Genomic DNA, 23155 nt, shown 5'->3' with positions numbered 1-23155 from the left:
AAAACTGTTGGTAATTAGGAAGGAACTGGCAGATGGAGGAATATGAGACAGCACTCACTCCTGAAACTTGCTAATGCTCAAAAAATAAGACCCATTAAAGTGGACCAGAATTATCTGGTACAAAATGTCACTAGTGCTGAGGCTGAGAATAATCCCTTGCTCTTCTGAGGGTTTTTGTGGTGGTGTGATATTGGGGTGTATTTGGGTATGCACGTAGGTGGTAAGAGGTATAATTGCTCTGTCTATATACTTTAATTTAGACCTCTAGTTTTTAGCCCTTTATTTTATTTCTTCCTCCTGTAATACCTGGTACCTTCAGGTCCTGAGCCTTTTCCTGGATTCTGTGTCTTATTTATGCTCTATATTCCTGATTATAGACTCTTAGGTTGTATTCCCCGCTACCTGTACTTTGTATGAATTATATTCTTCTGTTAGCTTTGTTGCTTCTCAAATTTTATATGCATGCATATTTTCTCCCCTTATAGGTAGTGATTCCCAGTTTCAGAATGGAGATAACAGGAAAAACAACTATTAAACAAGGACAAAAATACATTTGTTTTTTGCAATTTGTATTTATTGCTTATTGACATATAAGCATCATTATCACAATAGTAATAAATGGTAAAGCTGATATGTAATTGCCACAATTGTGTTAGAATAAATTGTATAGGAATTAGGGAAAAATACTAATTGTTAAGTTCATATTAAACTTTATTTTAGAGCCATGAGTGGAAAACTAACTGTTCAAGAAGAACAGATTGTAGAATTGACTGAAAAAATTGGTGCCCTTGAGGAGGAGCTGAGTCGGGTAAGCATTCCAAACAATATTGAATGTTAGGTAAAAAGTGGATAACTTAAAATTTCAAAATGTGAGGGACCTGGTATTTTTTCTTTAAGATTTTTTTCTTGTTGATTCTTACACTAGAAATAAATTGTATCATAATTTTAATATCAATTGCAATGAAGAAACTGTTTTGACACTTAACATTAATGCAACATTATAAGAAATTAACTGAATTGTGCAATTTTATTGTTCAAGCTAAATAGTTAATGCTGAGACACTTTCATTAACTTGTTTATCAGATGAGGGAATGCGATGTTGGGAGAAAACAGATGTTAAGTAACTAAGATGTAAAGACCTGATCCTTCTGTGCTACCCTCACATTGGCAGTGTTGGACAAATCCTGAGGAATCAATACCACTACACTAGACTTGTTATTTGTTTTTAATTAACTTATAGGAAGAAACCAGGTGCCATATAAAATGTGCTAACCTACCTGGTAACTTAACAACTTGTTATAATTTTTCATGGAAATAATTTGTTTGGTTCTTCTAATATTATATTATGAACTAGCCAGGTGTCTCACCAACTAGTTCAGCATTTTTAATTCTTAAAAGAATGTTTAATGTGTTATATTTAGGTTACAGAATTGTTTGTGGATAATAAAAACGAACTTGACCAGTGTAAATCTGACCTGCAAAATAAGACACAGGAACTTAAAACCACTCAAAAACATTTACAAGAAACTAAATTACAGCTTGTTAAAGAAGAGTATATCACATCAGTTTTAGAAAGTACTGAGAAGAAACTTCATGATACTGCCAGCGAGGTTTGTCCTTTGTTTTGATTGTACTTGCATTTAAGAAATTAGAGAATGGGTGGAAGTATAACTTACTTTGCTTTAGCATTAATTATGAAGTGCTATTTATTCACCCCAAGTGACATTTTATCTAACTCTTCGTCTCTGGAGATGCAAACTTAAGAAAAACCTTTCAGAAATTTTGGAAATACAACATGACTTTACATACTTTGTGGACATTTAGAATAATGATATAATGCTTTTTCTTGTGGTCATGATTGAAATTGATCAGTCATCAAAAATATAGTACCTTCTGAGGATGGGAGATGTTGAAAGTATTTAATTTTTTATTAGGTGTACTTTTGAGGAAACAGTAGCACATAATAAGAAAAAATACTTGTAGGGAAGCATAATTACTATAATTGGCAAAGTCAGATGGCTAGAGAGGGGAAATAAACATTCCTAGATAAATTAGTATGAGTTAAAATTCTTTTTTTGGTACAATATATAAAGCTTGCAAATTCTCATTAGGAGAAATCCCTATGTAGCACAGATATTGTTTGTAGACAGCTTTTGTCATAACCATCTGATCAACATTTATTTTTTAAAAAATCATATATAGTTGCTTAACACAGTTGAAGAAACTACAAAAGATGTATCTGGTCTCCATACCAAACTGGATCGTAAAAAGGCAATTGATCAGCACAATGCAGAAGCTCAGGATATTTTTGGCAAAGATCTGACTCATCTGTTTAATAGTATGAAAGAATTAATAAAGGATGGCAGCTCAAAACAAAAGACCATGTTGGAAGTTCACAAAACTTTGTTTGGTAAGTTCAGGCATTTCAAGTTATTCTAGTCTTTGGGTGTTTAGTGTGAGACTAATTTTGAAACTAATAGTTTAATATCAAAAAATTCAGGTGACTATGTCACCAGTTCGTCCCAGTGCACGTAGTATCTATTCAGACTAGGGATTAATGCTTTTTCACTGCCTTCACATTAAAACAAATCTTAGTTCTTGTTTTTTTCTGTTTTCTATAAAGTAACTTATGTTTAGTAAACAATAACTAAGTGTATAAACTTTAGAAGTAAAAGTCCCTTTAACCGGACCCTCCCTCATTCTCCATAGGTACTACTGTTAAATTTCTTGAGTTTCTTTCTAGAAATTTTCTGTACATAAACATTTTGCATCTTTTTTTTTTTTTGAGAATGTTTGAATGTTTGCTATATTGTCAGAATATATGTATCATTTGTTGTTATATTCATTTAAGAAAAGCACTCTTAAGTATTAGTTTATTAATTATGAAGGTATCCTCCTTATAGAAAATTTGGGAAATGCAGAAATGTAAAAATTGTTTTAAATTGCCTAGTCATTCTAATCCAACCGCTATAAACTTTGTTTATTGATTTCTAGTTTCTTTTACCTACTCTAATACTCTATATTACTTTTAGTTAGATTAATTTTAGAATATTCTAAATCTTGGTTTTACTGTGAGTTATAGTTATGCATTTGATATACCTACAGATATATCAAGTGCTTACAGAATACTATAGGACAAATATAATTTATATTTAAAATATTTCCTTGCTTATGTAGTGAGATGATTATGTAAGCTTAATTGTTGCAACAAATTTCCCCAACATATAATTTTGCCAATCTCTTTGATGTGGTTGTAACTGTATTTAAATATGTTTATGTTAAAGCTTACATCTATTTTATTTTATTTTATTTTTTGGTATAGGTAACCTGCTGTCTTCCAGTGTTTCTGCATTGGACTCCATTACTACAACAGCACTTGGATCTCTCACATCTATTCCAGAAAATGTGTCTACATGTGTTTCTCAGATTTCTAATATGATATTAAAAGAACAGTCAATAGCAGAAGAAAGTAAAACTGTACTTCAGACACTGATTGTTAGTAAATTTTTAAAGTATTTTTTAAGGGTTACATTTGCTAAGTCTTCAAAAAACAATGTTAACTGTTCTTTCACCTTAGCTTTACTAGACATAGTGATAAACACATCACTTTAAGAAAGTAGGTTTATATTTTAAAGACAAATCTCTGTTGTTTTTATTTTCCAGAAAGATTAATTTCCAAATGCATATAAGCAACCTTTGAAACTTTTTCACTTACATCTTTCAACATTAAAAGTAGGAGTGATGAGCCCTGGTTGGGTCTCTCATTTGGTTAGATCAGCGGTTCTCAACCTGTGGGTCTCCTAAGACCATTGGAAAACACATATATAATTACATACTGTTTTTGTGATTAATCCCTATGCTTTAGTTATGGTTGGGGGTCACCACAACGTGAGGAACTGTATTAAAGGGTCGCGGCATTAGGAAGGTTGAGAACCACTGGGTTAGACCATTGTCCCTATATGCCAAGTTTGCAGATTCCATCTTCAATTGGGGCATGCACATACAGGAATCAATCAGTGAATGCATGAATAAGTGGAACAACAAAATCAATGTCTGTCTGTCTGTCTGTCTCTCTCTCTCTCTCTCTCTCTCTCTCTCTCTCCCTCTCTCCCTCTCTCCCCCAGAACTCCCTCAAATTAATAAATGGAAAAAAAAAATTTTTTAAAGTAGGGGTTATAAAGCCTTCTAATTCCTAAAAAGGATAGGTTTAGCTCCAGAAGAGTTCAGGGAACCCGTGACTTGCCAGTTGGCTCGGAAATAGGTAAATTATTCTTTCTGCAGGGGTCCTGTAATGGTCCGGCTTGATGCTACAATGATCCAACCAGAAGGAGATATTAAGTGGTTAATTTTAAAACTATAGTAATGTCGAAAAATGTGTACGAAAAATAGCTTAGAATATAAAATTCTAGAAACAGATATAACAAATTTGTGAAGTCAGATCTATGTCATCATGTCCTTCTGGGCCTTAACTATAAGGCTCTTTTTCACTGTTCTATAGAAGTTGCTCATCTAATTATACTAAATATTACCTCCTCCATATCTTATTTATGTTGTATACTCTTTATTTTGTAATTGTGATTTGTGTAGGAAGTTCTTGGCCATATCACTTTGTTTTCTTCTTTGTGCAGGCTCTTTGCCTCCCTTTTTGAGTTTAATGATATTTGTTGAACATTTTCCAAGTAGATACTACAAATGTTATATGACACTCTGTCTAGATTCAGTGCTTCTATGATATTATTTGATAGATTCTTCAGTCACCAAAATTTGACAGTTAAAAGATGCTATCAATACTAACTTTTTGGATATTGATTCATTAACTAAACAATTATATTTATTGATGCTGGAGTCAAAGAGATGACTGCTGCTCCCACAGAATGAGTTGAAATTACAATATTTCCTTTCCAATAAACACTGTAACAATAGCCTTTTTTTTTTTAAAGTATATACTAATAATTGCTGTAATAGTTTCTCACCCCTGCCCTAGTGAAAGGAACTTAGGTCACATTTTTTTCCTTTTTATAAAAATTCTCCATCTAGCGCTGACCAGTGTGGCTCAGTCAGAAGGAGCATTGTCCTGCAAACCGAAAGGTCGCGGGTTCGATTCCAGGTCAGGGCACATGCTTAGCTTGCAGGTTCAGTTCCCGGTTGGGATGAGTATGAGAGGCAGCCAATCTCTAAAATCAATAAGCATGTCCTCAGGTGAAAAAAAAAAAAAAAAATCTCAACCTACACTACATTTTTAACTTAACATATACAAGAACAAGAACCTGACAGGTTTTTCTGATACAGTATATGTCATGAGGTCATCAAAGTTAAATACCTCCAGCCCAAAGCCTACTTTTGAAGGCTATTTGATTTCAGCCTTTTTGATTAGTAACCTAAACTTATTTGAAATTTATTTTGTTAAAATGTACTTGTAGGTTTTTAAAAATACCCTTTGTTTGCAGTACCAAAATTTTGTCAAATGATTGTCATTTCTCCCTCTCCTGATTCTTCTGACTTTTATTGCATTAAACCATTAGGAATCTCTTGTACAGTAAGTGACCATTTTCTTAATTACTATAGGCAGGATTAAATGACTTATATAGGAAATAAACTCTAGTAACAAATAGGCTCTAAAGAATAGAAAGTGGATACTTAGAATTTGAATATGCACATATTTAGTTAACAAAGTATTTAAGAGATTTAACCAGCTAGGTTTATGGACATGAAAACATTATTTTTAAAGACTTGTTTGTTTTTATTTTTAAAAACAGAATGTACTTAAGAATGACCTTCTAAGTTCACTGGAGACAATTTTATCCCCCACTGTGTTGGCTATACTGAAAATTGATAGTCAACTCAAGCATATTTTCAAGGCTTCACTGACAGTGGCTAATAAGGTAATATATGTTATTATCTCAAAATCAAATTGTTCAATGAAAAAAAAAAATCTATCTGTTGCCACACCTGGAGATTTGTCTACATGTAAAACTCATGGGTTCTGAGAAGGAATCTAGAGGAGGGAGGCGAACGGATGCACTCTGCCACTGATGTAGTCAGCAGAATCATGGCTAAGAAAAATAAGGGAATGGTAAAGGTAAATGTAAGTTTACAAAGTAGCATGCAGCATGCTGTCATGGTGGGTGAGGAAGATACATATATCTACACGTGTATGCATATGTGACTAATTACACATAGAATGTCTCTGGCATTGTTTCAGGTGAGAGTAAGACTGGGGTTCAAGGTGCTGGAGAGGAAAAAGGACTTTGATCTGCATACTGTTTTTTACCTTTTCTATTTTGTATTCAAAAAATAAAAACAAACTTTTAATTTAAAAAAAGAAAGAAATTAATTGTTTTCCCTTCAAAGATAGAAGATCAGAAAAAGGAAATGGATGGCTTTCTCAGTATGCTATGTGAGAATCTAAATGAACTACAAGAAAATACGATTTCTTCCTTGGCTGAATCACAGAAGCTATGTGAAAATTTAACAGAAGACCTGAAAACAGTAAAGAAAATCCATTCCCAGGTATCTTATTTTAGGTGATTTGGGGGGTGTAAACAGAAATGTGTTTTTATAACCTTTAACTTGATAAGTCCTGTTATACAACCTGAATGCTATATAACTAATTTAGAAATTGAAAATAACCAAAGCCATTGTTGCTTTTAACAGTAATTAATGTACAATAATTGAGAATACTTTTCTTGATCAGTTACTATTTGAGGATTTGCTACATTTAGAACCCTAGCTCAAGTATGATAAAACAAACAAGACAGTCTTTTCCTACAATATATGGTGACCCTGGAGAACCATACCTTTGGGAATACAATTAGAAGAAAATGCTAATAGTGTTTTAAATGAACATATATCTACATTGTAACTTGATAAATTGTTTTTTCCTGGGGTGACATGGATAGTTACTGTCACAAACTGTGCCCAACTTTCCTCTTATTATTTCTGTCTCATCGATGTCAGACATTTAAATTGTAGTAAATTAATATATTTCTTAATTTTTATTGATTGATTGTGATTGTAATTCATGATTTATCTTCCTCCATGTAAACTATTCCTTAGTGTAATTTAAACCAAAACCAAACCTTCAAACCAAGAAGGTCATAATCTATAAATTTCAGAAATATGGAAAACAACTCCTGGTATTCTTAAGGCCTTAGTAATGAATGTCTAAAGTTTTTATTAAGTGAAGCTATTATACATGACAGAATTCTTTACTCAATAAAACTGTTGACATAATTTAGTGGGTAGTAAAGGATTCTTTGGCAGGGGAGGAATGAGGGAGAGGGAGTTGATATCCGTGTCATCAAAAATGAGAAGAACATACCCAAGATTTTTAGGTAAGAATTAAAGCAACTTTAAAATAAGATTAATCATTTTCCTAATTGATACTAATGAAAGGGTTGATATCAGAAATTAGTAAAAATAATAGTTAACATTTATTGAGCAACTTATGGGTTTAATTTCTTACACCAGTTTTCTAATGAGGAAACAGAGGCCTTGCCAGCATCTAACAATATTCAGATCATCTTATTGGGTGCTGGTGATTACATTGCCTAAAAGGCATTTATTTTGAGTGGCTCTTCTATATATTTTTAAATATATTCTTGCAATTTGAAATTGCAGCAATATCTTATCCCTCTGCATAAGGTTGTATACCATAAAACTGTCTAGGACTTTTTTTCGGTATATATTCTAAGGTAGATCAACTTTTTATAAATCAGCTGGTTTGAAATGTTTAAAATGGGTACTCAAATGTTTAAAAACAAACAAAATACCTATGATCCGAAAAGTATTTTAGCATGGATGGTTTGAATTCTCTGACTTTAAGGAAGCAACTTTACTAAGTGAGAATTTCTTCAGTTTTGTAGAACTTGAAGTTAGCACTAACAAAACAATTATGTAAAACTCTGAATACCTATTTACATGTAGGTATTTCATATAATACCTGCATTTCCCTCTACTCTGAGACTAGTCAAAATACTGACAGATTATCCATAATCAAAGTATTAGTTATGTTTCGTCAGCTGATATGTTATTCAAAGGTATTGGTCAACTAATGGACTGAACAGTGAATAAGAATACTGGGTGCCTTTTCAAATCTTCCTTGGGGTTTAGTGTAGCTTCTTCGTTTTTGCAATATAAGTCTCTAGCATGTTGTATGCCTGTAAGAGCCTGTTTTTAAAGATGCCAAGTATGAGCAAAGGTAGAACTCTATAATGACATTATTAATGTGATCCAACTAGATTCTATAAAATGTTTCAGCTCTAGTAATAATAATTTTGGGCTGCTTGACCCATGAGTTTATCAGCATCACCTTTTACTCCTAGTAGTGTTATCAGTTAAGAAGCAATTGTACGTATCTGTTAAAATGGTTCTCAAACATAATGTGACATTTTGGTATATTGGATTAGTTTAGAGGTACACTAAAAATAATTGTTAAAATACAAAGTTGCTAATTATTTACATTAAAAAAAATCCCTATAATATTACCCTTAAAAAAAAAAATGTTGTATTGATTATGCTGTTACAGCTGTCCCAATTTCTTTTCCCTCTGCTCCCCTCCACCCAGTGACCCACCTCCCTCCAGTTGTCCCCTCCCTTAGTCCATGTCCATTGGTTGTGCATATAGTTCTTCTCAACCTCTTCCTGTCTACTCCATTCCCTCCTACTATGCTTCTTAATTCCAGTACCATCTCCCTCCTGTTTCCCCCTTCCCCCTCTGCACTGACCTCCCCCTATATGTTCCCCATACCTATAATTCTTTTCTCATTCTTGTTACCTAGTTTGCCTTTGTTTCGATTCCCTAGCTTCTGTTGTTGGTTGTTGTGATACAGTTTTCATTTTAATGTTGATAGTTTTGATCCTCCTTCTTCTAAACAAGTTCCTTTAACATCTCATATAACAGTGGTTTGGATCTAATGAACTCCTTCAGTTTTACTTTGTCCTGGAAGCACTTTCTCTGCCCTTCTATTCTGAATGACAGCTTCGCTGGATAGAGTATTCGTGGTTGTAGGTTTTTGCTTTTTATTACTTTGAATATTTCTTGCCAGTCCCTTCTTGCCTGTAAAGTCTCCGTTGAGAAATCAGCTGATAGTCTAATTGGAACCCCTTTGTACATAATTCTTTTCTTCTCTCTTGCTGCTTTTAAGATTCTTTATCTTTAATTTTTGACATTTTGATTATAATGTGTCTTGGTGTGGTTCTCCCTGGGTCCAGTTTTTCTGGAACTCTCTGTGCTTCCTGGACCTATAAGTCTATTTCCTTCCCCAAGTTAGGGAAGTTCTGCTTCATTATTTTTTCACATAATTTTTCCATTTCTAGTTCTTCTTCAAACCTTCTGGCAAACCTATAATTCTAATATTTATTCGCTGATAGCTGTCCCAGAGGTTTCTGAGCCTCTCCTCATATTCCTCACTTTTCATTTCCTCTTTCTGCACTGGTTGACTGTTTGTTCCTTCCCTGTGTTCTGATTTGTTGATTTGATCCCTGGTTTTCGTTTCCTCACCACTTGTATGCGTTTAGTTCATTTCAGCAGGACTAGCCTTCATTCCTTCCCCATAGTGTTCAATATCTTTTGTTAGTTCTGTAAGCTGCCTTATGACTATAGCTCTGAACTGAGCCTTAGAAAGTTTTTCTGTTTGTTCATCGGTTAATTCCTTTATTTGCTGTTTGGTCAGCTTCATGACTAGTATTTCAATCATTATTTCTGTCATATCTTTCCTTCTTGGGCGGGGCTGTCACACCTCCTACGCTATCCGGTGCAGCGCCCTGTGCACTCATCACTACCCGGCAACCCTTCTCACCACACTGTGGCGCTTTGTGTGGGGGCGGGGGTCCAAGATGGATTCCTGCCGTTACTCTCCGCTGAGAGACCGGGAGCCTCCTCCTCCGTCCCCACGCCCTCTGGGCCTCACAGTCCGAGGCAATGGGGGTCTGCCTTCCCCGGCATTGCAATCGCGAGCTGACGGGCCTAGACTGCAGCTGGAGGTGCTCCCCTGGCGTTTCTCACAGTCCCGCCGCTATCCCTGCTGCTGCCGCCAATAGCACAGCCGACCTCTCCTCCCCGGCTTCGCCTCTCCTACCCGTCCGGACGAGCACCACTGGTTTATAACTTCATATGGTGGATTTCCATGTAGTTTTATTTTCTGGAACTTCTGGTTATTTTTGGTTTTGAGGTAGTTGTATTCCTTCTTAGTTGTGGAGGCAGACAGAGCTTGTCAGTCTGAGACTCAATCTTGGCCGGAAGTCTAATATTACCCTTTTAATATCAACCTCCACTGCTTCCCTCTGTGGGAGAGAGGTAGCGTTAAAGAACTTTTTTTTTTTTTTAATTTACTTATTTGTTTGTTTATTTTTGGTTAAATAGTTCTTGTAAAGAAGTTGTATAATTCTCACCTACGAGAAAATACTTCATGTCAGTGTAGAAAAAAAGTTCAAGTGTCATAATTTCAATCTCTTCCCTTCCCCATACCTTTCTTACAGGAACTTTGCCAGTTAATCAATCTTTGGGGAGAGAGATTCTGTGCTTTGGAGGAAAAGTGTGAAAACATCCAGAAACCACTTAATAATATCCAAGAAAATACAGAACAGTAAGCTTTTTTAAAAAATCTAACTTTTCTCAGAATTATTTCAGAATAAAAAGCTTCAAATAGTACAAAAACAATCAACCGAATTTCTCATTTAACATTTTATTATGTTTATTTTATCATTTTCATTCCTTTCACTTTCCCCCCTCTAGTATTATATATTTATATCTTTTCTGAACTAGCTGAGAATAAGTTAGAGATGTAATGCAAATGTTCTCCTAAATACTTCAATAATGTATTTCCTAAAAATGAGGATACTCTTATATAACCATAGTACAATTATATTAGATCAGAAAAATTAATATTGATAACTATTATTATCTAATATACACACACTTAATTCAAATTTTGTCAGTTATCTCACTGATATTCTTTATAGGAAAAGAAAAAGATTTTCCTCCTGGTCCAGGGTTCAATTCAGGATCATGCATTGCATTTGTCATATCTCTTGAGTCTCCTTTAATCTGAAGCAGTTCCTTAGTCTTTGTCTTTCATGACCTTTCCTTTTTTGAAGAGTGTAGAATATTTATGTACCTCAGTTGGAGTTGGCCATCACAATTAGTTGGAATTATCAAGAATACCACAACAACGGGGAGGGATATGATTGTAGGAGAAAGGGTGGGCTGGGTGGGGGGGAGCAATGGGGAAAAATGGGACAACGGTAACTGAAAAACCAAAAAATAAAAATAATAAATTTAAAAAAACCCACAAAAGTGATAGGTTCTTTTTAAAAATTATATTTTATTGTTTATGCTTTTATAGTTGTCCCAGTTTTTCCCCCCTTTGCCCCACTCCACTCGGCACCCCCCAGTCCCTCAGGTAGTCCTCACACCGTTGTCCATGTCCATGGGTCATACATATATGTTCTTTGGCTGCTCTGTTTCCTATGCTGTACTTTACATCCCCGTGGCTATTCTGTAACTATTGATTTGTACTTATTATAACCCCTTCATCTTTTTCCTCCATCCCTCCAACCCCACCCCCAGTTGGCAACCATGAAAATGTTCTCTGCATGACTCTATTTCTGTTCTGATTGTTTATTTTATTTTGATTTTTAGATTCAATTGTTGATAGATATGTATTTATTGCTGTTTTCATATTTTTGATCTTCTGTTAAAAGAAGACCCTTTAACATTTCATATAATCACACTGGTTTGGTGGTAATGAATTCCTTTAGCTTATTTATTTTTAGAGAGATGGGAAGGGAGGGAGAAAGAGAGGAAGAGAAACATTGATGTGTGAGAGAAACATTGATCTGTTGTTGCCTCTTGCATGCCCCCAAGTGGGGAACCTGGCCTGCAACCCAGGCATGTGCCCTGGCAAGGAATCAAACCAGCGACCTTTTTGTTTGCAGGCCAGTGTTCAACCCTAAGCCACACCAGCCAGGCCTCCAGAGTGGGTTTTGATTGTGTCTTGAATATTCTGGTTATTATTTTAGGAGATTCAGAATCTTATTTGTCTTCTTTTTTAGCAAGCATTCACTCTGTTTAAGTTTAATGTGCAGGTCCCGCCAGCCCACTTTTATGGACTGTGGTTTCAATGACTTTAAGAGCTTTTTTAGTGTTATTTGTGACTACCCATATAAGAATAATATGTATTCTGGTTTTGATGGATGAGGTGTTCTAAACTAAGAGAGGGGTTTGGAAATCTCCAACTATAATTGTGGATTTGTCTGTTTCTCTTATCAATTCTGTCAGTTTTTGCCTCATGTGATGTTTTACTGTTAGATGCATACATATGTAGGGTTGATATGTCTTGGAGAATTGAGCCCTTATCACTTCAGCTTTCCTTTGGTTGCTATTTGCATAATAATTAACTTTCTTCATTCCTTTACTTTGATCTAAATCTTTATATTTAAAGTGGATTTCTTATAGATAACATAATTGGGTCTTGCCTTTTCATCAGGTTTAACAATGTGACTTAACTGGTGTGTTTAGACCATTCTCATTAATGTATTGATATAGTTGGATTAAAATCTATCATTTTGCTATTTTCTATTTGTTGCATTATTTGTGCTTTGTTTTCATTTTCCCATTCCTAACATAAGTTGAGGAGTTTTGTTTTCACTTTATCTGTTCCATTGACTTATCAGTAATACTTTTAAAATTTCTTTTTAAGTGTTTTTTAGGATTAATAAACATTTTTAATTGAATTTATCGGAATGACATTGGTTTGCAAAACCATATGGATTTCAAGTGTACAACTCAATAAAACATCATCAGCACACTGCATCGTGCACCCATTGCCCCAAGCAAAGTATCTTTCTGTCTCCCTTTTACCCCACTTTGCGCACCTCAACCTAGCCCTCGCCCCCTTTTACCTCTGGCTGTTACCACACTGTTGTCTGTGTCTGTGCATTAAGTATATATGTTTTTTGGCTAATCCCTTCACCTTTCATCTAGTTCCCCAACCCCCCCCAACCCGCCCCTCTGACAGCTGCCAGTCTGTTCCGTGTATCCATGCCTCTGTTTCTATTTTGTTTATTAGTTTATTTTATTCATTAGATTCCACATGTAAGTGATATCCTGTTATTTTTCTTTCTCTGACTGGCTTATTTCAATTAGCATAATAATCTCAAGGTCCATCCATGCTGTCACAAAAGGTAAGGTTTCCTTCTTTTTATGGCCTTGTAATATTCCCTTGTGTAAATCCACCACAGCTTTTTTTGTCCACTCATCTACTGGGCTTTTGGCACTTGAGCTGTTACAGATCTTAGCTATTGTAAATAACACTGCAGTGAACATAGGGGTGCATATATTCTTTTGAATTATTGTTTCAGGTTCTTAGGATATATTCCCAGAAGTGGGATCGCTGGGTCAAAAGTATTATAAACATTTTGAATAGTTTTAATCTACCTTCAGATAACTTGCTGTTTCATGTGTAATGAAAAAAACTTATAACAGTATTACTATTTCCAATTTCTCCACATTTCTTATACATTGTTTTTATATGCTATATACACCCAATACATTTTTACTCTGATTACTTTATCTATTTTTTTAAAAAAGTATGACTACTAGGAATATTTATTTTTGAAATGTTATTGTTTATTGGTGACATCAGTTAATAAGATTATATTAGTTTCAAACGTACAATTCTGTGATACATCATCTGTGTATCGCACTGTGTGCGCACTGCCCGAAGTTAAGACTTCTCCTGTCACCATATATTTTACCCGTTTACCCTCTTCAGCCTCTCCCCACCCCCTTTCCCTCTGATAACCACCATACCGTTGTCTGTGTCTGTGAGGTGTTTTGGGTTTGTTTGTTTGTGCTTTCTAAACATTTTAAAACTGCACATGTAGCTCACATTATATTTCTGTTGAATAGTGCTGCTATAGAATTCTACCTGTCACCTATCTTACTACCTAACTCTTATCATCTGTTTTTCAGTCCTTTCGTTGGTACTGTTCATTATATCATGTTCTGTTTTGAATTCTTCTTTCTAGGATCTGAATCTAGAAAATGTTCCCCTACTTTGTTTTTCTAGTGTCTAGGTTTAAGGATCTGGGGCTTCTTCCGTAGCTTTGAAGGGAATGCTGGGATTAGGATTGAAATGGGAAGGGAACTATGATATACTTTCTTTAAGGCTTAGGCAAGTCATTTTCCCTATCTTCCTCACATTGGCTACATGTAAAAGAATTAATCAGGAGCAGGCCCCAGGAATCTAGATGAGATTTGTGTACACTGAAGTTTGAGACCCACTGCCTTTGCCATTTATTACTATAGTTTGTAGTAACTTATGAATAAGTTTCATCTTTCTAGTAGATTGTGATTCCTTGATGGGATAGATTTGCGTTGGTAGTCTTCAAGTTTACTACCTAAAACATTTTTTCTATCATTTCCACTTGATCTGGGGTTGCTCTTTTGTTAACACATTAGCTTACTCACATGGTGTGCCATCTACTGGTAACAGAGGGTAACTTTTATTCCCCAAAGTTGAATCCCGTGGTGCTATATCATTACTTTGAATGCTAATTATAGGAAACTTTACTGAGAGAAGGAAGCCACACAAACATTAGTTTTATGTCAGGGTTATGTTTCTGTGTACTATGTGTGCTATATATATAGTTTATCATACACCAATATCATTCCTTTTAATTAGAAGACTTTATAGTTGACTTGTGTTTTATAAGATAATTTTTATGATTTATGTTTTAAGCAAGGCAAAACTGCTTAAGAACAGAATGACTGACTGGACAGTTTGAGGACTAGACAGGAGGATGTAGATGTCCTTGAATAACATATTCTAGTATGAGGAATAAAACATGTAGACAGATTTCATTTTAATAATTGGATAGTTAATACTCTTAAGAGGTAAAGTAAAGCATGATATCTGGAGGAGACTGAGAAAGGCTTTATGAGAAAAGACATCTTCAAAGATCATCTAATGGCAGTTGCAATGTCAGTCTGTTGTGAAAAGACACTGGCCAAAGCATCCCTTCTCAGTGTTGAAGACTAATTAAGAACCTGGGCTCTGGAGCCACACTGCCTGGGTTTAAATAAGCCATTTCTGGCTGTGTGATCTTGGGCACGTTATATATCCTTTGAGTCTTAGTTTTCCATTTTAACAGTGTTATTCTCTTTTCCTATAGGAAATCTAAGTATATAATCAGCAAAACAACTTCTCACAGTACAAAATTTTGTGCTGATTCTGATGGCTTATCGCAGGAACTCAGACATTTTAACCAAGAAGGTACACAATTGGTTGAAGAGTGTGCGAAACACTGTGATAAACTCAATAGCAACCTTAAAATAACATCTCAGGAGACTGAACAGAGATGTGAGGCTCTGAACACAAGCGCACTTTGTTTTTCTGAACAGTGGGTGTCTTGCTTAAATAAAAGGGAAGAGGAAATTCAGAACTTATTGGAGGTAATAACTTTGTAACTGGAACCCTGCTTTGGGGAGAATAGTGATAATAAAAAATTTAAATACTCTTGTCTAAGAATTGGTTTCAAAACAAATGGCGCTTAAAAATATAATGAATGACTTAAATTTTTAAGTATGTAATAATTGGTATGCTTATACATAATCTTGTTTCATGTATATGTCTCCTAGATCTCAAAATTATTTAACATTTGTCCAATTTGTTTCTGTTCTTGATTTTTGACTTATTAGTTCCTTCCATTAAGGGCACTCTGTGTTGATATGCAATACCTTCCATTTATATATGCTTTGTACTTTTCTTTAGTAGATTCAAATATTTATTGCTTTTAAATATTTAGGATGTTTTTCTGGTTGCTCAAAGATTACTTGATAGGTTTGTGAGTTTGCTTGAACTTAACACTTGCATGAACCCTTTGTTGGCTTAGTTTTTATTTCTGTGCAATAACAGGATTTCACTATTTTTTTTAGGAATTAGGTAAAAGAATTTAAGTATTTTAAGCTATATAAGCTATTTTCACTAAAGGAACCAGGCTGAAATGGAAAAATAGCTGATTTTAGCTTTGCAGCAGGAAATGTACGAGATGAGCTTAGAGATCTTGTCATACCAAACAATAAGGAAGCTATTCTGTTTTGGATTAGCAGGGTAATGGATGAAGAAAAATGTTTGAGCAACCACACACAAATTCATTGAATAATCTTTAAAAGTTTTTATTTATTTATTGGTTCTAGAAGAAAGAGGAAGGGACAGAGAAACATTAATTTGCTGTTCTACTTATTTATTAGTTGTTTCTTATATGTGCTGTGGCGGGGGTGGGGGTGAAACCCTCAACCTTGGCATATTGAAATGGTGCTCTAAACAACTGAGCTACCTGGCCAGGGCCACTGATTAATCGTAACATAAAAGATACAACCATGTATCTTGTGCTTTCAGTACCAGCTATGAAATACTCTTGCCAAAAAAATAAGCCTAATTTAGATCAAGCCTTTGGACTAACTAGTTTGTAGAAAATACAGAGGACAGACAAACATGAAAATATGCATAGAGATGCAGTTGACCAAATCCAGGATTTGAGGTATTGAGTAGAGCAAAGACCTGGTTTCTTCAGCAACAGAATTTTTTTTTTAAGGAGGAAAGTATGAGGAAGGATGAACCTGTATCAAAAATTAAGACTAGGTGGTCTTTCCCTGGCCTGTGTGGCTCAGTTGGTTGGATTATCATCCTGTAACCAAGAGGTTGTGAGTTTGATTCCCAGGGCACATACCTAAGTTTCCAGTTCGATCCCTGGTTCAGGTGCATGTGGGAGGCAACCAACCTATCAATGTTTCCTTTTTTCCCCGTCTCTAAAAAAGCATGAAAAAATGTCCTTGTGTGAGGATTGAAAAAAGAAGAAGAAAGACTAGGTGGCCTTAAGTCTCAGTTTGCCTGGGATGGTCCTTGTTTCACATATTTTACACTAGGGGAATTATTAAGAATGGCCCTTTTCATCCTGAAAAGTATTCCAGTTTGGATGATAAATTATATAGGATTTACCTAAGACATATCAATCAACTCTAATAATAAATTCTGATTCAAACAAGTTGTGAAAAACACTTGAGACAACTGGTGAAATTTGAACACTGATTAAACATTTGATATAAAGAAATCAGTATTAAATTATTTTGACATGAGGATGGTTTAAAAAGCTCTTAACTCTTAGATGTAAGTTGAAGTAAATGAATGAAATGATACAGGATTTGCTTCAAATTAATCCTGTGAGGAGGAGTAAGTGGCCAATCTTGTTTGAGCTATAACCCATGTGTTGATAAACATTGAGGCTGGGAAGTGAATACAGGGGGCTTATTAATTATATTCTCTCTACTTTAGCATGTGTTTTTTTAAAGTTTTTATGGAAAATTTCAAGGCAAGGGGAAAGGATATATGAATAAAGCACTGATAACTTTGATTTTAGTAATAAAAACTTATTTGCATTATTTACAGGTTATAAAGCAAGGTTGTGAAGCTTCAAGTTCAGAAATTACTGAAAAATTAAGTGGACAGAAAGCAGCTAACGAGAACCAGCATAACGTTTTTCTTGGTCAGATAAATATAGATGAAGAAAAAATAATGGCACAAAACCTAGAACTGAATGAAACCATAAAAATAGGTTTGACTAAGCTTAATTGCTTTCTACATCAGGAACTGAAACTGGATATCCCAACAGGTATTTTAAGAGGGAAACAGAATTATTTAAGTTTTGAAGTTGAATTCAACTTTGTACAGCACCAGATGTTCTGAAAATCTAGGTCCTGCCATTGCCTGATAGGTATTTACCACCACATGTAATCAGTTCAAACGTGGAAAAATTGGAATCCTAAAGTAGCTTTAATGAAGCATCAGATGTTATGATAAATGTGATGTATACTCCTAGAAATTTGGGCATCACAATTTAGCAAAATTTTACAAATATTAAGGTAACTGGCTTTGTTATTAGAGAACATTTTAAGAACAAAGAAAAAGAAGACGAACCAACCATCTGTATAGCACTGAGATTTATTTAATTACATTCCTCTAATTTTCATATGAACAAAAATAGAAGAATGTAATTAAGTAAATTAGTTTAATGCAATGCTTACTGCATTGTGTATTTTCTTATGTGTACCTCTCATTGTGTCATGGGCTGTTAGACTGGCATTTATGAGTCACTATTTTGGGAGGTATAACAAGCTACTTAGCACAGGATGAGTGACTGAGTTATTCATTGGATTGTGGTAATGGTTACACATCCTAGAAACTTATTAAAAGTCATTCAGTAAATTTTATGGTATATAAATTATATTTTAAAGTTTTTTTTAAAGGCAATTATAAAAGATTTTGTGCTAAATATTTTTCCTGAGTCCTGCATTATTTGTCCAGTTTTCAATAAAATTGGGAATATGAATGTAAAGCAGAAAGGCAAGTGCCCATGTAAACTATGAGAGCATGAGTTCATTATAAAGAAGTTTAACTGGTTAATGTTTAATACCTGTCAAATTTATGTGAAATGATTATTTCTGTCAATGTGATCATGTTGGAAAGACTACTCTTATTCCAATAATATAATGCTGCCTACGACACATCTTTTGTACAGCCTCAGAGAGATAAAATTTCATGTTTTGAAAATAATTGTGTCTATTTAAGATTAATTATCAAATTAGGAAATATTATTAATTGTAAGCAATACATGCCTGATAGATGACAAGACTAACAGTGTAAGTTCTAGCATTAAAACAAATCTTACTCATATCACACACTTCAATGATGTCTCTGCTAAAGGTACAACACCACAGAGGAAAAACTATTTATACCCATCAACACTGGTGAGAACTGAACCACGTGAACAGCTCCTTGATCAGTTGAAAATGAAACAGCCTGAGCTGTTAACGATGTTAAGCTGTTCAGAAAACAAAGAAGACATCAGTCAGGTAAAATTTGAAGAATCATAATTTTAGAACTCTTCCATAAACTCTTGATGTCATTGACTTTTATGTGAAAAGTTTTATTCTTTGTCCTTCAGTCCTACTCTCTCATTTATAATAGTATGACCATAAGCCTGTTTCTTTTAATCTGGCCATTTTTTATTATTGGACTAATGGATAATAATATCTAATATTTATGTTGTGCTTATGTGCCAGACATGTTCTAAGCTATTTACATATATATTTACTCCGTTAATTCTCTTAATAACCCTGTGAGGTGGCTGCTAGTACTATGCTCGTTTTATCAGTGAGGAAACTGGGTTATATTGTCCCAAGTCACAAGCATGGAGTTGGAATTAGAACCTAGACAAGCTCCACAATTTGTCCTCTGAAGTATAGTAATTATAGAACAGTTGGGAAATCAAAGTAACAAGGAAGATAATAAAAAAGAAACTATAATTCCATTATTCTGAGAATACCACTTTTCCCATTTTATTTTAGGTACTTGTCTGTATGAGAACATATTAGGGATTATTTTAACTATTTTGTAAATTTCTACTAATTTTGTCGAGGTTTAAACTTTTACACAATGGATATTGTGTTATTTTCAAAGAAGAAAACTGACTTTACTTTTGAAAAGATTTTTAAGCCTTTGGATTAATGACTCATCCTGCTTATTTTAGGACTCAGATGAAGAAAAGGCAATTCTGGAGCACACTATTGAAGAACCTCTAAGTCAAGAGCCATCTGTAGATGCTGGTGTGGATTGTTCATCAAGTGGTGGGGTTCCATTCTTTCAGGTACATGATTATATCCTATCAGATAACCTTTGCACATCTGGTATAAGCCAATCATCTGCTATTCAACATAAAGGTATTAATCTTGGCAGGTGGAACAACATAATATTTTCAGTCATTCCTTTGGAATGGCTTGTTAACTTCTCTGATTTAAATTAGTTACACAAATTAGATCATTGATTAGGGGATTCTGTAGGATAAATAAAGGCAAAATTTGACTTAATCTCCATCTTCAGTTGGTAATCTTCAACTGCCCTTTTTATGCATCCTAACTCCTCAGAATGGATACTGAGAACAGTCATTTCTCTTCCCTCCACCTTTGACGTGGAAGTCCTGGAGCTCATCTCTGCCCATAATGACACCTTGAAGGCTATGAGGATTTAGAAGATTGAGAGACTCAAGGCCTCTTGGGTATTATTAGTGATTTCTTCTGCCTGAGGCTTTGCTCTTGTTAATTATTCCTCCATGTTTCCTGAGTTCCTCACCTTCCTTGATCTTGTGTGACATCTCCTACCCCCTTTTTGCGGGGTATGGCCTAGCATCTTCCCCTGTGTTTTGAAGACATGACCCTAGACGGTCTGTGAATTAAAGATTTCACTACATAGAACACTGATGTTGCCATTTTACGGCTGTAGTGCTGCTTCTGGTATGTATATACTTATTACCTGTCTTAAACAGACTTGTCAGTCTTTCCGTCAAGGTCTAAAGATTCCACCCCTAGTTTAAGCTGTTAAAACTTATAGCTCAGATTCTATTAAACTCCTCTCTGCCTGCCCTTGAGGCAGTTTTATCCCCAACTTCTTACTTTTGCTATATTACTTCCTAGTAGAGAACTCTATGTATTTTTCAGTTTTCAACACTCTCTCCTATCTTACAAAGTTATGAAAAGGGAAAGTTAAAGTAGATAATTCTTCTTTGAAGATCCGTTCATTATTACTGTATTTTGAAGGCCAGGCTTAGTGGTTCAGTTGTGAGGAACACCCTACAGTATTAGGAAAGATTTGGGATTGGATTTTAGACCTTTAGCTGAAGTCCGGAAATATTTTTTCCCTGATAGCACTTTGATAGGGGGAAGTGTTCTGGGTTTAAAACTCTGAAATGGTTTATGATTTGTCTCAGCATTGATGACTGGGTCTACAGTGATTGCCAACTATCTATTAAAGCAAGTATAAAGATTCCAATGAAATAGAAGTTCCTAAGTGAGAATATGAAATAAGTTTAAATAAAAGATAAAATTCAGTTTTTAAAAAAGTATCTTGAGGTAGCCCATATATCAGATCCTCTGCTTAAATAGTATTGCCTTTTTTTTTTTTTTTTTTGCACGATAGCAAATCTTGGTTTCCCTACAGGGTTTCTTCACAGCAGTACTATTGACATTTTGAACTGGACAATTCTTTATTGTGGTGGCCTGTCCTGTGTGCTGTGTATTATGTTTCCCAGTACCCCTGGCTTCTAACCACTCACTAGAAGCCAGTAGCACCCCCTAGTTTTAACAACTGTAAATGTCTTCAGACATTATGAAATGTCCCCTAAGAGGGGGGTGTTGGGGACAAAATTGTTCCCTGTTGAGGATCACTGTTCTATGTAAAATTTGTAATTATGCTTGGAATATCATACAGAAAATTAATATTTCTTTAACCCCACTCCTTCCATTGGTGGTGAAATGAAGCAGGCATTCGTTTCTACTTGCCAGACAGATTGTTGGTTCAAATTTGTGCTGAGCCTTTTTGGAGGTTCTTCACACTTAATTTCTTTCCTATAATTCAGAGAACTTTGAAAATAGAGTATAGCTAATGTGTGTCAAATGTTACTTTATATTGACTTAATTTCTTCTCTTAAATCTACAGCATAAAAAATCACATGGAAAAGACAAAGAAAACAGAGGCATTAATCCAGTGGAGAGGTCTAAAATCGAAGAAACTACTGAGCAATCTGTTGGAAAGAGCAGATTACCTCTACGAGCTCAGATAAATCTTTAGTTAACTTGAGGGTTTTAATTTTTCTTTTTTTTAAAGAAAAATGAAAATTAAAACCCGTAACCTGAGAACTTGGGCCTCATGTATAGATTAAAAACAAATATCAAGGCAATACTGTAAATTTAGTTGAATTTAATATGTCTGCTCATTTTTTCCGTAGTTCACTGTATTAAGTTGTTTCATTGGGGATTTGCATTGTGTAAGTATGATATAAAATTGTCTTTTCATAACAAATGAAAACTTTTTCTTGTCTATTGCTAAATAGCAAAAATACAGAAGCTGCACTCATCTTCTAGGATTGAACTTATAGGAAAATATCACCAATAGTTGGTCTTGGGAAGGACCTTCTTCGTTTTTTTGGTGTTTCTTTGCTATGATTGAATTATGTCTGTATTTGCTTGCCTCCTTCCTGGATTTTTCATTCTGCCTTCTTAACTCACTTTCTCCCATTTTATTTGTCAATAAACCATTTGTAGAGCTCCAGATTGGTATCCATTGTTATTATAAGATAGAATTTTACCAGGATACCTTTAACAATTTTTGTATGGTTTTTTCTAAAATCACTGTCAACAATAAACATAATCCTAGAAGGTCCTTTTAATATTTTTGATTTGCTCCCCTGTAGACATGAAAGCATTTAATTCCTTTATGAGGCCTAACACATGAGCTTCCACAGAGTTCTTGTTATTATGGGAGAACTACCTAGATCTCTGAATGGCTGGGTAACCCCATTATGACGCCTGTGTCTTACACAGAAAGTCACAGTGGTTTAAGGGCTTTTTGAAGCTATTAATTATGACTATAATTTGTATTCCTTTGTTTACCTGACCTTGTATTGTTCTTTGTATATAATAAAATGTGTATATGTATATTTTTTCTATTGAAATATTAACCTTTAGAAGAGCTCTGACAATTTTGATCTAACCAAATTTCTAGAAGTTGAGATATTTCAGCATGAAGAACCAGAACATTTAGGAGGAATTAAATAGTACCCCCTAATCCACAGTTTTGCTTTTGTGGTTTCAGTTGTCCACAGTTAATGATGGTCCGAAAATATTAAATGGAAAATTTAAGAAATAAATAATTCATAAGTTTTAAGTTGCACACCTTTCTGAGTAGCATGGTGAAGTCTTGCGTCGCCTACTCCATCCCACCCTGGATGTGAATCATCTTTGTCCAGGGTATCCACATGTATACGCCACTGATCTGTTAGTCAGTAATGGCCTCCATTATCAGATTGTTGCAGTATAGCAGTGCTCATGTTTAAGCAACCCTTATTTTACTTAATGTCCCCAAATGTAAGAGTACTGATGCTCACAATTTGTATATGTTAAAGAGAAGCCATCAAGTGCATCCTTTTAATGAAAAGATGAAAGTTCTCAACATAAAAGATAAAATCACATTCTGATGTTGCTAAGAGCTACTGTAAGAACAAATTTTCTACCTATGAAATTGAAGAAGGGAAAAGAAATTTG

General features: G+C 34.6%; 1 protein-coding gene across 1 annotated transcript in view; it reads left to right on the top strand.

The window, feature by feature from the left end:
• KIF11 (kinesin family member 11) overlaps nt 1-22784 on the top strand; it is a 57302-nt gene extending 34518 nt beyond the window's left edge. The window contains exons 11-22 of the mRNA XM_090277962.1: nt 721-808; nt 1422-1610; nt 2203-2410; nt 3323-3495; nt 5757-5882; nt 6352-6510; nt 10480-10586; nt 15178-15457; nt 17451-17673; nt 18765-18913; nt 19591-19707; nt 21552-22784. Coding sequence (XP_090134088.1) covers nt 721-808; nt 1422-1610; nt 2203-2410; nt 3323-3495; nt 5757-5882; nt 6352-6510; nt 10480-10586; nt 15178-15457; nt 17451-17673; nt 18765-18913; nt 19591-19707; nt 21552-21683 — 1951 coding nt within the window. The 3' untranslated portion in view covers nt 21684-22784. The remainder of the gene's footprint in view (nt 1-720; nt 809-1421; nt 1611-2202; nt 2411-3322; nt 3496-5756; nt 5883-6351; nt 6511-10479; nt 10587-15177; nt 15458-17450; nt 17674-18764; nt 18914-19590; nt 19708-21551) is intronic.
• The last annotated feature ends 371 nt before the right edge of the window (nt 22785-23155 follow it).

This window comes from Furipterus horrens, unplaced genomic scaffold (assembly GCF_987537825.1).
Source record: "Furipterus horrens unplaced genomic scaffold, mFurHor1.1.pri manual_scaffold_5, whole genome shotgun sequence".
Taxonomy (NCBI): Eukaryota; Metazoa; Chordata; class Mammalia; order Chiroptera; family Furipteridae; genus Furipterus; species Furipterus horrens.
Note: the sequence above shows the minus strand (reverse complement) of the source record. Positions and strands in the feature narration are given on the sequence as shown.